At 41.2% G+C, this 15,279-nt stretch overlaps 2 protein-coding genes across 5 annotated transcripts; one reads left to right on the top strand and one right to left on the bottom strand.

Annotated features, from left to right (window-relative positions):
- Window positions 1-138: 138 nt before the first annotated feature.
- LOC119896190 (ras and Rab interactor 3-like) lies at window positions 139-5,031 on the bottom strand. Its single transcript, XM_038709694.1, is given in 7 exon segments — window positions 139-811; window positions 813-2,021; window positions 2,629-2,720; window positions 2,922-2,994; window positions 3,745-3,859; window positions 4,027-4,230; window positions 4,787-5,031. Coding segments are annotated over 6 exon segments (2,043 nt in total). The 5' UTR covers window positions 4,787-5,031; the 3' UTR covers window positions 139-461.
- Window positions 5,032-5,273: 242 nt separating this feature from the next.
- On the top strand, window positions 5,274-14,812 carry rbm14a (RNA binding motif protein 14a). Of its 4 annotated transcripts, XM_038709689.1 has the most exons (9): window positions 5,274-5,402; window positions 6,116-6,295; window positions 7,456-7,640; window positions 7,934-8,125; window positions 8,235-8,344; window positions 8,603-8,884; window positions 10,314-10,537; window positions 10,793-11,176; window positions 13,922-14,812. In XM_038709689.1, exons 2-9 carry the CDS (start codon window positions 6,135-6,137, stop codon window positions 13,923-13,925), a joined length of 1,542 nt encoding a protein of 513 aa, XP_038565617.1. In that variant the 5' UTR covers window positions 5,274-5,402; window positions 6,116-6,134; the 3' UTR covers window positions 13,926-14,812. The 4 variants fall into 4 exon arrangements, with proteins under 4 accessions (XP_038565617.1, XP_038565616.1, XP_038565614.1 ...); XM_038709688.1 differs by having other exon boundaries at window positions 10,314-10,519; window positions 10,793-14,807; XM_038709686.1 differs by having other exon boundaries at window positions 10,793-14,807.
- The last annotated feature ends 467 nt before the right edge of the window (window positions 14,813-15,279 follow it).

Here is a 15,279-nt window from a genome sequence, read left to right as displayed (position 1 = left end):
TAATCTGAGATTAGATTTTAATAACATAAATAGCCTTGATGATTTAAGTAGAACTTGTATCAAAGTAACACATGCTTAGTTGAAGTCTGAAGGTCTGTATATCAAAATGTCTGCAGAGAGGAGGAGTTAAACACAAAGTGAAATCTCAGCTTTTATTCTAATAGATATGACAGTAGAAGGCACCTGTGGTGGACTATGTAACTCAAGTTTAATGCCCCTGCAGTTTAATTTTCAGAAAATACTGATATTAAAAGGAAAGAAATGGCTCCCTGGTCAGGTAGGAAATCTGTTTGGGTTTGCTTTAAAATGGTTCACAATATAACTTCATAAAACATGTACACAAGTTGCACTTTTAACATGCAAAACAACCCGTATCATTAGCTTTTTTGGTTTTATAAAACTTGTGAATTTATACTATGTGATTCTACACAGTGCTCCATGATAAAACATACTGTAGTCAGTTAGAGTCTAAAATGTTCTGAGGAGGCTTGTACCATTTCCTGTTTGTAGGGTGAGTGAGATGGAGTCTCTGCTGCTACTTCAACACTGCTGAAGGAGCTGCAGCTGTCTGTCTCATTTAGAGAGGCAGCATTCATCTGTAAAACCAGACCCCTCTCCTCCTCTTCCCTCTTTTTGTGCAGTTCCTCATCATCTTCGTCCTCATTTTGATCCACTCCTGCTCCCTCCTCCTCAGCCTCGCTCACTGGTCTTTGATGATCTGATCTTAAAGATGAGGCAGGTGTGTGATAGGCCTGCTCTACCAGCTGAGAGAAGGATGGAGAGGTGATGGGAGAGATATAGGGGATGAGCTTAGGAGGAGATGGGGACTGTGAAAGGGGGGGGCGAAGCACTTGGTGAGTCACATGGAGAGAGAGATGGGGATTGATGAGGCGACAGAGAGGGAGAAGCCAAGTCATGAGAGCGGGTTGAAGATACTTTGGGAAAAAGTGGAGGCGCCATGGGATAAGAAGATGGGGAGAGGTAAGTATTGGGAGGAACACTGGGAGAGTCATGAGGAGAGCGGGATGAAGATACTTTGGGGAAAAGCGGAGGCGCCATGGGAGAAGAACATGGGGAGAGGTAAGGAGAGAGATTGGGAGTAGCACCTGGAGAGTCATGAGGCGAGCTGGACGAAGATACTTTGGGGAAAAGCGGAGGTGCCATGGGAGAAGAACATGGGGAGAGGTAAGGGGAGAGATTGGGAGTAGCACCTGGAGAGTCATGAGGCGAGCTGGACGAAGATACTTTGGGGAAAAGGGAAGGCGCCGTGGGAGAAACAACTGGAGAATGGGAGAAACTGATCATTGCAGAGGGCTGCATGTAGTCTGAGACATCCGGAAGTTGCTCTATTACTGTTGGTAGCTGAACTGTAGCCTCTTCTCCCATGACTCCAGCTTTACTTGGGCCTGGTTCCACGTGAGCCTGTATCACAGGCTGGGGCCGAGTGTCCTGAACTGTGAGAATCTGAATGGCTTGACTTGGCTTCTCACCCTGTAAAAGGCCCGGGCCTTCACTGGGATGGGCGGTTTCTTGTCCACATTTCTGGACTGTACATTTCCTTTTGGTTTTGGGCATTAGAGGTGGTGGAGGAGGGGGGGCAAACGGGGGCGACAGCATGGTCGACGTCTCAGTGGAAACCCGAACCTTGACGCTGTGTTTGAACATACGCCGTCTGGACAAAGTGTTCTGCGACTGCAGGAAAAGGGGGTTGACGAAACAGAGAGCGCCCTGGCCAGAGCCACAGTCCAGCTCTTTGGGGCTGCGTGTTGTGATTGGACAAAACTCACGGAACAGGGTGGGATTGAGGCCTGATTGTTTGGAGGCAGTGTCTGATTCATGTGCTGTCTTGAGGTGGTTGTCCAAGTCGGGCTGAGGGGCTAAATTAGGCTGGGCAGCAGAGCTGGTCTGTGGGGCAGCAGCAGTCAGGGCTGAGGTTACAGTGTCTGGCTTCTTCTCCATGTTCTTCTGAGGCTTAGGTGCCTCTCGTGGCCCCCGGACGTTTAGCTGGGAACTCCAGAATTCTATAAAACAACATGAATGTTTTTTCATAATAGTGAAACAGTGGTTTCCACTTAATTGGTCAATTACCATATCTTCCTTTGTAATGTTGAGAATATCATTAACTGTAGAAAACATTTTTTAAATGACTATAAAATAAATAATCTATTCAATGCTAAAAAAATATTAACTCTTGACAAGTCTGCAACCATCTTCTAACAATTGTGTCATCCTTTAATGCAAAACTTTAGAATTGACCACCCCATTTTAAACAGTACAATATGTCTAACCCAAATAAGGAGTGTATTTAGTTTTTAATTAATAAATTTTTTAGTTTTCAGTTTGATATTTCATATGAACAAGTAATTATAGAAAATAGTATGTTTAATGGCAATACAGACTGTTGACTATATTATAATTCATCAATAAAACTTCACTAAACGAGTTTCTCTGTTTACTCATTCATCCTGAAATGGACAAAATAAAAATAAATAACTAAACACAATTTTTCCGGTGTTTATGTTTGCTACCCAGCAGCTGGAAGTTGTGTAAATAAATTATTTTAAAGCCCATGTACTTGAGGTTGAGGTTACAAAATCAAGCAAGAAACAAAGTGTTGTGTTCACAAACCTATTCCCATATGTGAGATGGACTCAAGCTCTTTGTGGGATGTTGCCTTTGCAATGGCTTCAGGAAGCTCCAGAGGGAAGGGTAATACATCTCTGACACACAGAGAAATTATATATATACACAAGTATGTATATAATATATGTAAACACCAACATTAGTTTTAATATCAATATATATTATCAGTAATCAGTGTAGAAAAAAATGAAAAACTGATGATAACACACTGTAGAGGAAGTATATACAGTATAAGGTATGAGAGCGTAAAGGAGGCACAAATAGAGAACAGGATTTACCTGCTGATACAGTAGAAGGAAATTAGTCTTGGGAGATCTGGAAAGCTGATGGCTGAAGTCTCCAGACGCAGAGCTGAGGGTGAGAAAATGTTTGGGGCGGGAGAAGGATTGTTAGTATCAACAATGTCATTGTACTGCTTCTGAGGTCTTATTTATTGGGACTGTGTGTGTGTGTGTATGAATATTAAAAAAACTTTGACAGGAGCTCACTGAAAGTTATATTCCTTTTGATTTGAAAGCTAGATGCAATGTGTAAATACTGTGCAGTACTGGAGCAAAGCTCTGTTTCAGGACCATACTAGTAGTTTCTCAATTATAAAGCGTAAATATGTTTGTCAGAATTGATTTTGTGCATTCCAGAGACCCAGTGGTTGCCATTTGAATTAAATCAGTTCAGCATTAAAATAACCTTGCTGAGACTTGCAGGGAAACCAGGAACAGTTAGGCTACTGTACAGTCGGCTACACCATAAAATGGTCGGCAATACTGTAAAGCATACATGACCAATGGTCAATGAACAGAAATAAGAACAGTAAAATTGAAATAAATGTAATGCTCCGTTTTCAGCGTTGTGCCGAAGTTAAGCTCTTTGGTTTGGTTGGGGAACTGAAGCAAAGTAGCCTCTCATTTCATGTAATTTAAGTATATACATCACAACCAGCTAGTGTAATCAGAGACTTGATATGATAGTACACAGGTATGATTATATATTTCTGTTCCAAATAAGGCAGATTCAGTCTTGGTGATCGTAAAGTGTTTGGAGTCAGACATAGAAATCACATATGAAAGGAAGGGTGAGGGTTTGTGAGTGTCTTCCTCTTACTGGAGTGTTCCTCCCTGATGCCAAACTGCTGAACAAAGGACGGCACGCTGTCATCCGCCAAACGGACACACAGCACGTTTCTCTGCGATGTGCGAGACTTCCGCACCAGGAAGGCCTGCAGGACAACACAGCTGATGACTGAGTGCATGTGTGAGTATGTAGGACATCGAAAGAGAAGGCAAGAGAGGTATACATCGTGTGTGTCTGCGGATTATATGTGTGTATATCCCGACAAATGGTGTCCTTGTGTTTTTTTTTAGTTTAAGTGCATGTGGCTCTGACCCCAGGAGGCTCCCTCTGCATTATGTGCAGTGCGGTGGCAGGGTTGATTGACAGCTGAAACCAGACAGGAACTGTGAGCAGTAGACGGTCCAGGACGCTGATGCTTCTCAGAGAGGCCCGTCCCCTTTGATGCCCCAAGAACTTGTGCACCGATGGCTGGGTGGGCTCTGGGAAATCATACAGAGGTTCTTCTTGCTGTGCCATCTACACACACACACACAAGGTACACACATGTCTATTATAGTAATTGTGCTGCATCTGATAATGCACTCCCATAGTGTATGTAGATGGTTATTATCTGCTCATGTGGCTCAAATTCACACCAGAAAGCTGGGTGGGCTGGCTGCACACAGAAACACACACACCTGCATAATGAATCTGCCTGGAGTGGGACAGCAAGTCCAGACTTGGTAAAGTGCAGCAGCTCAGACAGAGCTTAAATGAAATAGGTATGGGAAACAAACTATTTACACACAAATAGGATACACAAACGCCACAGAAGGCGATGTAACATTAAATATTAAAAAATAAAGTTCTGGCAATGATGTAGTTGGTTTAACGATATTATTCTGAACATGTCAAATCAATCAATCTTAAAGCTGCCGTCTAGCCGCAGCGCACATTCCTGTAAAAATTGTACATTTCCTCTTCAAACTGTGTAGCGCACAGTGTCTCCCTGTTGTACAATCACACAACGTGTTACGTCTAAACTTTGTAACTGCGCGCCTCTCATTGTAATATTACCAGGCTTGTTGTGTACCTCTTTGCCCCGATCCTTCTTCTTATCCCCTTCGGATCCACTTTATGATGGCATGCTTATTCTTCCATCAACTTCTCTTCCACTTTGGCCTGTCATAACCTGTGTTTCCAGATCCGGAGATGTCACCTTTGTTTCTGGCTCCTCCTCCCCTCCCACCTAATCTCACCTGGAAACAAATGTGATGTGTCCTGGGAGCTAGGCTCACGTGTCTGAACGTTTTTAGTATTGTAATTACAGTATGCTTAACGGTGGCCGTAAATTTAAGTGTAGTAACTTAGTAGTAGTAGTAACGTTACTAGATTAGTTGTTAATGCAGATCATATATGCAGCAGGATACTTGTCCTTGTGTTTGGTAGAAAACAGTACCAATGTTAGTAACTTTAGCAACAGTATAACAACATAGCTACATCATGAATGTGATAACACCAGTAATGTCTTAAGGACCGTACACTTTGGCACCTGTGCGACTGTGGTGTCATAAACCATCTGCCATCTTGTGCAAACTGTGGTGTAAACTAGATGAAACTGCGCCCCCATGGCTGCCAGCGCACCAAGAAGACTCCAGAAAGCGGAGCCGGATGTGAGGTTTGAAACAGCTCCAGCAGGACCGCGTTGGGTAAGAAGTCTGTGTACTATGTTGCCATAATTCATTATAGTCGTCCTTTCTGTACAACGCTTAAAACGCGATAGTATTAGCGGTAACTTAGTTAAGACTTTATGCTAACTCATAGAAGTGGTGGATCTCTATCTTAAGCAAATGTTTTCAACCACTATGATAAAACCACCGCGTTAGCTTAGCTAGCTAGCTAGCTTAGCAAACGTTAGCTACATCGTTAATGTTTGCGTTTAACAAAATGGCCAGTAGTGCCAGTACTTTTAGCTAACTAACGTAATTGGTATGTATGTAAACTTACATTTCACCATACAACCAATATTATGTTATCATTTATGCGTCGTTTGTGTGTCATTAGGTAGCTAACGTTAACCTAGCGGTTATACCGACTGTCTCGAACTTCATTGGATCCATTTCGCGGCGAAAGTTAACGAGGTAATTAGCTTAGCAAATTATACATGGCTAGCTAACGCCAGTATGCGTCTTAACCTTACCAGTTGGTAATGTAAGTTAACGTAATAACACAATTTCTAAATAATAACCCCGCCTGTCAGTGTCACTGCAGAGGAATAAAATCAACTAACGTCAGAATCAGACACTCGGGATTTAGGCAAACGCGAGATTTCTTTTGAGATTCACCAACTTTAAACAGTTAGCGTTAACGTTACCCGAAAGTATCAGACTTAACCAACTCGCACTGTTTACTCTTTTTGCAGATGTCTGGTTGATACAGAGATGAGCGGTGAGAACGTGAAGTTGTTTGTGGGGAACCTTCCTTTAGATGCAACTCACGACGAGCTAAACAAGCTCTTCGCTCCATATGGAGAGATCAACACCTGCTCTCTGCTCAGACAGTATGCCTTCGTCACCCTGAGGGGAGAGGGGGCTGCAGACAGGTATTCAACTTTTCATTGCTGTTAGTAGATATTATGAATGAATTGCTATTCTAGAAACATTCTTGCCTGTCATCGGTATTTAGCCTTTTATACATAAGCTCAGAGTTAAGAGTAACGTTAGTTTTTGCCACTTTTGCTCATCGGGTACCTGAGTCCAGGGGGTTTACATTTACTGATTTAACCACTTTTTATCCAATACTAAATTATTGTTAATTAAATCAGTCCAACCAGTCTGTTTTTATTTATTGTTTCAACATATGATAATAAAAAAGTTTGTTCATCCAGAAGAAAACGTTGCTAATGATCGTAAAATACATATCAATACACATCAACATAGTATTCGGTGTGTGTGTATTATAATTTATACATAGCAAAATATACATATAGTATAAGATAAAAATACAAAACAATATTTGTGTCGAGCACAGGCAATGCAAATGACAAATTATGGTACAGTCATGAAAGAAAGTGCTGGGTACCATTTACTATTTCATAAATTATAAGAAAAAATACTGTACAGAAATGATGGTATTATGAACAAACAAAATAGATGAAATTATAAACTACAGAAAGATGCATCTATGTTGTAATGTGTCTGTATTTTTATGGAGATTGTACAGAAAGGTCAATCAGTGTTACTACATCATAAATGTTACAAGCATATATATATACTTACTAATATAGTATCAAGTATGGACAGAAAGAAAAACATTTGACCATACCAGTGTACCTGTTGTTTACAAAGCAGTTTTTAAAAGTCTTGATATATGTGCATAACGTTCGGATGTAAGAGCTTGCCTGGCAACACTTCTTTTCTTAATATAAGTCTTTGATAGAATCCTGAAATACACTCAACAGAAAAGGCACATTACGTCTTGAGGTGTGTAAAAAACCTAATCGGCTTTGAGCATTGTCTGTTACACTATCAAAAGGCAACTAGAATTCTGATTAGGGGAGAGTCCACTAATAAGACTGGTAGCATTTGGCTGGTTTTAGGTTCAAATTTCTATTCTATAAATTTTATTTCTATTCTACATGTTTTATTTATTTATATTTTTCCCCCAGTTAAAATGTCTGTTATTTTAGTGTTAATCTCGCCACTGTACACATGATGATGATGATGATGACGACAAAGATAATTATTGTTCTTATTGTCACAGGGCCATAAGGCATCTTGATGGAAAAGAGTACAGAGGCAGGCCCCTGGTGGTCGAGGAGTCACGTGCACGCCCACCCAACTCCACTAAAGTGTTTGTGGGGAACCTCAGTGCAACATGTTCAGCAGATGACTTGCACGGGCTGTTCTCAACCTTTGGAAGAGTTTTAGACTGTGATAAAGTCAAAGGTGAGTTAGTAGGCCTACCAGTACTGATGGTACACATATATGCAGACATTTTCATAAAAAGTCAGATGGTAGTGGAAACTAGCTGGTTTGTACAGATTTCGTCAGATTACGGTGTTCATTTTTCTGAGAGCACAACTGCATCTTGATGGGTGTTTAATGTTTCAAGTGTTAAATCTTAGAAGGTAATAATGCTAAACATAAAGTGACAGTAAAAACAGTGCGTTGATGCATTTTCTTTTGAAGTCAATGTCTCACGCTAACGCTGATGTCCCTGCTTCCTGTATACTCTACAGCCAGATTATGCTCAAATGTTGGCTATGCGTTTGTGCATATGGAGAGGAAGGAGGAGGCCTTGGCTGCTATTGAGGCACTCAACGGCACCATGTACAAGAGCCGTCAGTTGGCCGTTGAGCTTTCCAAAGCCCAACCTTTAATCAACCAGATTGCAATGGGCGGAAATTCAGCGAGCGCTGGCGGAACAGCAGGTGGAGATGAAGGATCCATTTGTTTTGGAAGTGTTTTGCATATAGTTAAATGCTGAAAACAACCCATGGCTGTGTTCTCACCATGTTTTCTACTCCCTTCTACTTGCAGGTGGCAGGGAGGGTCTTCTTCCGAGACCACCTCCATCACTAGAGCATCACCAGAGTCAAGCAGCCGTGCTAGCAGCAGCTGCAGCTGCCGCAGCTGGTCTACCCATACAAGTAAGTTCATTTTCCTGCAGGCCAATCACTATCTTGGAAAACCTCTAACTTATGTTCTTTGAAAACTGAGACAGCTGTGGAAATAACATAGCAGCTCTTGAGTTAAACTGTCAAAGACAGTTGTTAGTAGGCTTATTGTAAACCTGATCCTTTGCAGAAACATACACTTGCACTTCCTTGACCTATATTGTTGTTTAGATAAATTAGCTTCGAGTGTATTCAATGTTTTAAATGCTGGTGTCTCGTCTTTTTCTGCAGGTTCAACAAAGTGTCCATAACTCATTCTACAACACCACATCCTTTGATCCCACCTACGCTGCCCTAAAGGGCATTACAAGCGCTAAAGGTGCTGATGGGGTGATTTATGGCGCTCTTGCCAGCCAGGTGTATGGATCTGTTGCTGACCAGGTGTACCAAGATATGGCCAATCACAATCCTGGAACCAGTGCCGTTGTTGAAGAAGTAGAGCCACAGACCGGACCAGATCCAACAACGCTTTTCGAGGCAGCGAGAGCCAAGTTCTTTCAAGAAGGACAGAAGGTCTTTTAACATTGAAGTAAAAATGTATATGTTGGTTTTTAAGGCTAGACCCGAATATTCGTTGGTTGGTTGGTTAGGTATTCGATTTTCAGTTTTGGGATTCAAGTTTTTGGGGGTGTGGTTCCCAACAAAAACCCAATGCGGAAAACCTCTGTTGTTTGGGAGCACTTTCAATTGAGTGATGACATGGCATGACATGAGTTTGGCATTTATGGGGTTTATTTAATTACTTTGTTTCATTAAATATCAAAAAAGTCAAATAGCCTCCATATTAAAATTGATTCAAGTTAAAAGCAAATTTTGCATATAAGTTGGGGCAGGGCACCAAAATGTTTCTCACAGTAAAAATTTCTATATAATTCCATATCAATAATTATCACTATATATGTCAAATCATAATTTAGTTCAAGTTTAAAGGCTGATTTTTGCTCCTGAGTGAAAGTTGAAGAAACCAGATGGTTAATTGTGGTTTTAAACTATGATTTACAGTCAGAACATGACAAACACTGGATGCCAAACAGTGGATCACTTCACAAATCTGAGGTAGAAGAAACAAACAATTATGATAAAATGTTTTTTCAACAAATATGCATGAGTAAAATTAAGCAAAATATTTTTTCAGTCCCTTCAACAAAGTAGACATCTTGATAGAAAAATGAAGTTCTTTTTTTGTTTTTGAAATTTTGTTTTTATTGAATACTTTTCGTTTTCTTTTTATAAACCGTAACAAAAAGCTACACAAGACATAAAGAGGACTGACAAAATTAAACAGTTAACAGAGCCATCCAGTAAGAAAGAAAAAGGGAGGGGGGGGAGGGGTAGGTTTGTTAAATCAACCTTTTACATATAGTTCCCATCCGGTTCTACCGCGACACCTCACCAACAAAATGTTTCCATTTTCTCCAGTACTGTTCACCTTTCTCCGATGAGTGCCTGAGGGAGAAAGTTAGGTGCTCCATAACGTAAAGGTCGTGTATTATGTCTGTCCATTCTATTACAGTTGGTGGCTCCTCGTTTAACCATCTCCGTGTTATAGCCTTCTTACCGGCTGCCTGAGAAAAATTAAGTTCAAATTGGATTGTGATTCAAATGAACATTTGTTATATTGTTATTGAGGAAAACTATATCTCAATAATCATCATCGTTTTATTGCCCGGCACTACTTCAAGTCTAGCTGTAACAAAGTTTTGGTTAATAAATTGTTCTTGTTTAGCCTACGTTATGGAATTAAAGGAACGGCGCGCGCACACACACACAGACTCACACACTCATGACCAATGTTAATGTTGAGCTGAGCCAACCCACCCTCGGCGAAGCTTCAAATAATTGCTGTTAACTTCGGAGCTCAAAAAATGTAATTCGGGCCAGCCCTAGTTTTTGTGTTTTACCTTTTTTGTATGTATATTAACTGACATATTTTTAATTAAAGGTTCTGGCAGAGCAGCAGGCAGGAAGAAAGGCAGCAGCTTCAGATAATGAGCGGGACCGCAGCCCAATCAGAGGAAATCGAGCCCCCCTCCTCCCCGACCCAGTTCCTGGTTCCTTCGCTCAGATACGACCCAAACGCAGGGCCCTGCTGCCAACGCCACCTGGAGGACCCGAAGAGCCCGCAGCTGCAACCAACACTCCTGAAGGGTCAGATCCTGTAGCTAGGTACACACAACACATTTTAATGTGGGATGGAGGCAGAAGAAACATAAGCATATTAAGCCTGCTCTCACTAGCACATAGAATAATATTAACCACATAACTAATAGTATATTTACACTGATCAGTCACTGAGTAAGTGCTTTACAAAGACATTACGCAAAAAACAAAAATCTCTGCAAGATGTGATTTATTTTTGTACTAATTTAGCTTTGTTTCTCCTTTCTTCTACTTATTCTTCAACTGTAAACTGCACTCCAGGTCTTACACAGAGTACTACCAGCAAATGCATCAATACCAACAGTATCAACAGTACCAGCAACAGTACCAGTACCTCCAGTATGCCTACACCAATCCTCCTCCTCCTCCGCCACCTCCTCCACCTGCACCGGCCACCACGCAGGTACAGGCTTCCACCACAGCCACCGCACCGCCAGGGACATACTCTGCACCCCCGACGTATGCCGCATCGGGAGCCTACCCACCGCCGGGAACATACGACGCTTCGGCGAGCTACAACGCTTCATCTGGGAACTACGATGCCTCGGCAGGAAGCTATGACGCGTCCGGAGGTTACGGGGCATCAGGAGCATATGATTCATCAGGAGCTTACGCAGCAGCGGGAAGCTACTCAACATCCACACCGTATGAGCAGACACCCGCACACGGGCAACCCATGCCCCAGCGCCATGATTACCCTTACCACACGCCAGAACCCCCTTATCGATAGTCCCCACCCCCAAACACTCTTTCCACACTGCAGATGTGTGCGTGTGTGTGTGCGCGTGTGTTTGTGTGTGTGTGCATGTGTATTTACATTAGGGACAGTTTAAAGAGGAAAATCAGAGAGGGAGCAAGGTTGTAATTTCGAATGTGCTTTAAATCTGAAGCATCTCCCCCGTTTCTCCACCTTAACTTACCTGTCAGTTGATGGCTGTTGAGTTAAGTAGGTGATTAAATGAGTTAAGGTCTTTGGACAAGTGGAGATAAGCTAATATTGGAATATTGTCAAGCATTCATAGTTTCTTTTATGTTATAGAGGCGCAGCTGGTTCCTTGTTGAATGTTTAAAGAGGCTTAAATGTTTCTAGGGACAAAGTTAGACGCAGAGGCTAGGGTAGGATTTCACAGGAGAAGCATTTTGTTACTGGATGAAGGCATTTTTATATACTGTAAATAAAAATGTGTACGAAATGGGGATTTCCTTGCAAAATGCGCAGTCCAACATTTATAACAGGAAATCATAAACTGCATCATCACACGTTTCAAGTAGGGCACAAAATGAAAAACACCGCTAAATTATTAAATATGTATAAAAACTGTTAAATTGCATTTAAGCAGACAAACTGGAGCCCTGGAAGAAAGAGAAAGTTATCCATCTGGCCTATCTTTATGTCTTAAAAACTACTTAGTTTTCCTTTAAGTATTTAAAATACACATCCAAATCCACACTTTTGTTGGTGTAGGGACATTCTGTGTGAAGTATGTAACAGAGCTCTGTTTGAATTCAGCTGCATTGACCCATTTGTAATAGCCACAGTCCAGTTCGTCCAGACATTTAACTGCCTAAATGGTAATAGATGTCGACTAGAAGCAGAATTGATATTGAGCAGTGCATCAGACACGTTTTTACTTTACTGAAGAACCTTCTTTTTGTAAAGCTTGAGAATGTTTAATTGACCAGACTGTCTTATTATGATTATGTTTGAGGCTGGTTTCACGGAGCTCCCACAGGTTTGGTGGTAATCAAGCAATTCATACTCGAAAGAGATGGCTTATCATTTTTGCCCCTCTAAATTTTAGGTAATAGAAATCTATGAAATGGCAACAATCACAAATCACCCCGTTGAAATTGAAGGTTAAACACGTCACACTTCTAACTCAGCATATTGTGATTTTGTGATTGTATTTTGCTAGTGTTAAAGGATTTCTTGAGCCTACCTGTTGATTTTAGGGTTTGAAGAGTGACTACGGAGTAAATTTGTAGTCCACACAGGCCTTCTTGTTTCATTCGGAGAGTCTGCTTAACATGCGGCGGATATTTATTACTTGGATATTCTCTCAGCACGGTTTGCCATATTTTATTTTTTCTTGGATAGCCAAGGCTTGCTGTGTGTACACAAACAAATAAAGATGAAAGTCTCACTCTCAGGAGTTAAATATATCCTAGTTTTTGATCAAAGGTCAGTGTTTGCCTCTAAAATATTAGAACAGAATCGTATTTAGTTTCATATTTTATTCACCCTTCTTTCTTTTTCATTCTTTCTGGATCAGTTTTGTGTTGAATTGCTATCTGAGCATCCTGTGTGAAAAGAAAGTTCTCAGTTTAACCCAGGTTTTTGATATTTTTTTCAGACTGAGGAAGACAAAGTGTTGTACATATTGGAATTTATATAAGCCAGAGGAATGGCAGCATGGTTTGGCCAAGAGAGCATTATAAATTTTCATTTTCTATCATTAGCTTCTTTCTCACATCTGCGCTCACATTGCAAACCATTTTGGCAATTTGACGGGAAGTTGAGGTAGTTTTCATACCAGAAAATCAACAATTTGATACTTGTGTAAAACCTTATATTAAATTGACATGGTAATGCCAACCAACATTTGGTTGAGCGGTAAGAATACTGACTGAATATATTAAGATTAAATGATTGTATTTATTCTTAAACAGTTGGAGGTAGCAAATGGACGAGATGAAGTAGGACATTCGGGTTGTTTGTGTGGCAGTAGCTGTATATGACAAACACGCTGTAATGCAGATTCTAAAGGTTGGACAAAACAGTGATTCACCATTTGAGCTGAGAGCAGGTAAAAGTGTGTTTTCCTCTAACTGCAGTGGCGTGCTGCGGATGCGTGGGGTTACTGACTGAGTGGATATGAGGTGACATAGTTGCTGCAGGTGAACACGAAGGTTGTTTTGGATTTAGACCGCTGATTTTTTCCCGAGCAACAGTGAGAAGGGACGATGACCTTTCACTTTTCCCTCATCTGATCTCTTCAGAAAAACACACCTTATTTTGACACAGGATTACTGACTTTCTCTGCATTCATACCAGACAACTCCACACTTATATCTAGATGAATTCTAACTGGCTTCATTGTATTACTCACGTAAAGCAGACAACACGTGCAAATGATACTAATGCACATCTGATTCCACCTGCATTTTATGTGACTTACAGTAGTTGTTCCGTTCGTGATTGTACCACACACTAGTTACTCATCTTATTTCTTATTCGCCACCTGAGTTGGTAGTGCTTTGTTTGGTTTAAGTGACACATAGCCTCTCTAAATGTCCACATTATTCCACCTTCTCCATGTAAACTGTTAGTTGCATGCCTTGTTGTTGCTGCTGCTCCAGCCACCTTCTTCCTCTTGCTGATTATTGCAGCTAGAGTGGGAGGGAGCCAAACTGAGCCCTTGCCCTGGACGTACGCCACACGCAGCTGTAGCGTGGGATGGGGAAAACAGCAGCGTTAGGCCTGAAAATGCTGTGGACGATGGGGTGTCCCCCCACTAAGGTAAACACTCAGACCACACACTCCTGCCCCTTCCCGAAACACGCGTACACACTCACAAACCCACTCATACACACATACAGATACACCTATGTCCATGCTTCCTGTTCCTTACCTGTCGTCAGGGATTTTTCTTTGTCAGGATTTCAGATTTTGTGGAAATGGATTCCCCATCACCCCTTGTTTTTTTTTTGTTGTTTTTTTTTTTTAAATGGGAGATGACCTTTTGTTCCTGCTTTTGATTTTCCTGATCATATACCTGCATTTTCCCCCAAGCATACCCTGCTCATACATTCCTGCTCCCAACATACTGACCTCTCACACAAGATTTGGAGGACACGTCTGTCGTCTTTTAGTCTAAATCTGAACCCTGTCTGAAGCAGTCATGTTGTTAGTACATCCCGTACCTAACAGCCTGTCAATCAAGAGTACCAGGCAATCACAGCCAGAGCTGGACGTGGGACATTTAGGTGGGATGTCTTAGTGTTTTGTAAACGTGCCCCTGGGGCCACTTTGGGGTTAAGTGCCTTGCTTAAGAGCACATCGGTAGGCCCTTCATTTCAGAGTTGAATAACCTGGCTCAGGATCGGTTGCTGGTTCAACGCTCAACTCCCCCTTTCCCCTAAAACAACGATTTTTGATGCCACATTCAACTTGTATGAATGACAATGAACACAAATGTTATCATTTTGTTTTAAATTACGTTTTGTCCTATGTTCTTTGAAATGTTTAATTATCAATAAATGAATTTCAACTGAACCGTAGCTTCTCTGTGTGAATATTTGAAGTTTTACCGTCACAACTGAGCTAATCATGAATCAGTGCTCAGGTACCAGCCAGTAAATGTGTTATGACCTTTTAAAGTGTTTGTGGAGGTGTCACCAAATAACTATTAGGAGCTCAGAATCAGATGACGTTTTATTCCATTTTCTTCCAAAAACATCAACCTATGCTTTTAAAATAAAAACAATAATTTAATAACAATCCAAACCTGTTGATAATTCAGTTACTTTGATATACAAAAAAGAAAATGAGAAGAAATCGAAGGTATGGAACCTCACTCCCTGCTAAAATGACTTTCATGGACACTGAGTTTCATGCCCTCAACAACAATGAACAGTTTACAGATGGACACTAGAGTACGGAGTATAGTGAAGACAGTATACACAATACCGAGGGTATACTGAGGTAAGATAAATAAGCTTATGGACGAAGGGTGGAGCGTGAAACT

Source organism: Micropterus salmoides, unplaced genomic scaffold, assembly GCF_014851395.1.
Source record: "Micropterus salmoides isolate LMB-PRFRI ecotype aquatic unplaced genomic scaffold, ASM1485139v1 Ms_hic_scaffold_9, whole genome shotgun sequence".
Lineage (NCBI taxonomy): Eukaryota > Metazoa > Chordata > Actinopteri > Centrarchiformes > Centrarchidae > Micropterus > Micropterus salmoides.
Note: the sequence above shows the minus strand (reverse complement) of the source record. Positions and strands in the feature narration are given on the sequence as shown.

What these genes read in the sequence shown, in the direction of transcription:
- rbm14a (XM_038709686.1), top strand. Translation starts at nt 6,135, where the DNA reads ATGAGCGGTGAGAACGTGAAGTTGTTTGTGGGGAACCTTCCTTTAGAT. An exon ending in TCTTTCAAGAAGGACAGAAG is followed by an intron (nt 8,885 to 10,313) that starts GTCTTTTAACAT and finishes TTTTAATTAAAG; the next exon opens with GTTCTGGCAGAGCAGCAGGC. An exon ending in GGGTCAGATCCTGTAGCTAG is followed by an intron (nt 10,538 to 10,792) that starts GTACACACAACA and finishes ACTGCACTCCAG; the next exon opens with GTCTTACACAGAGTACTACC.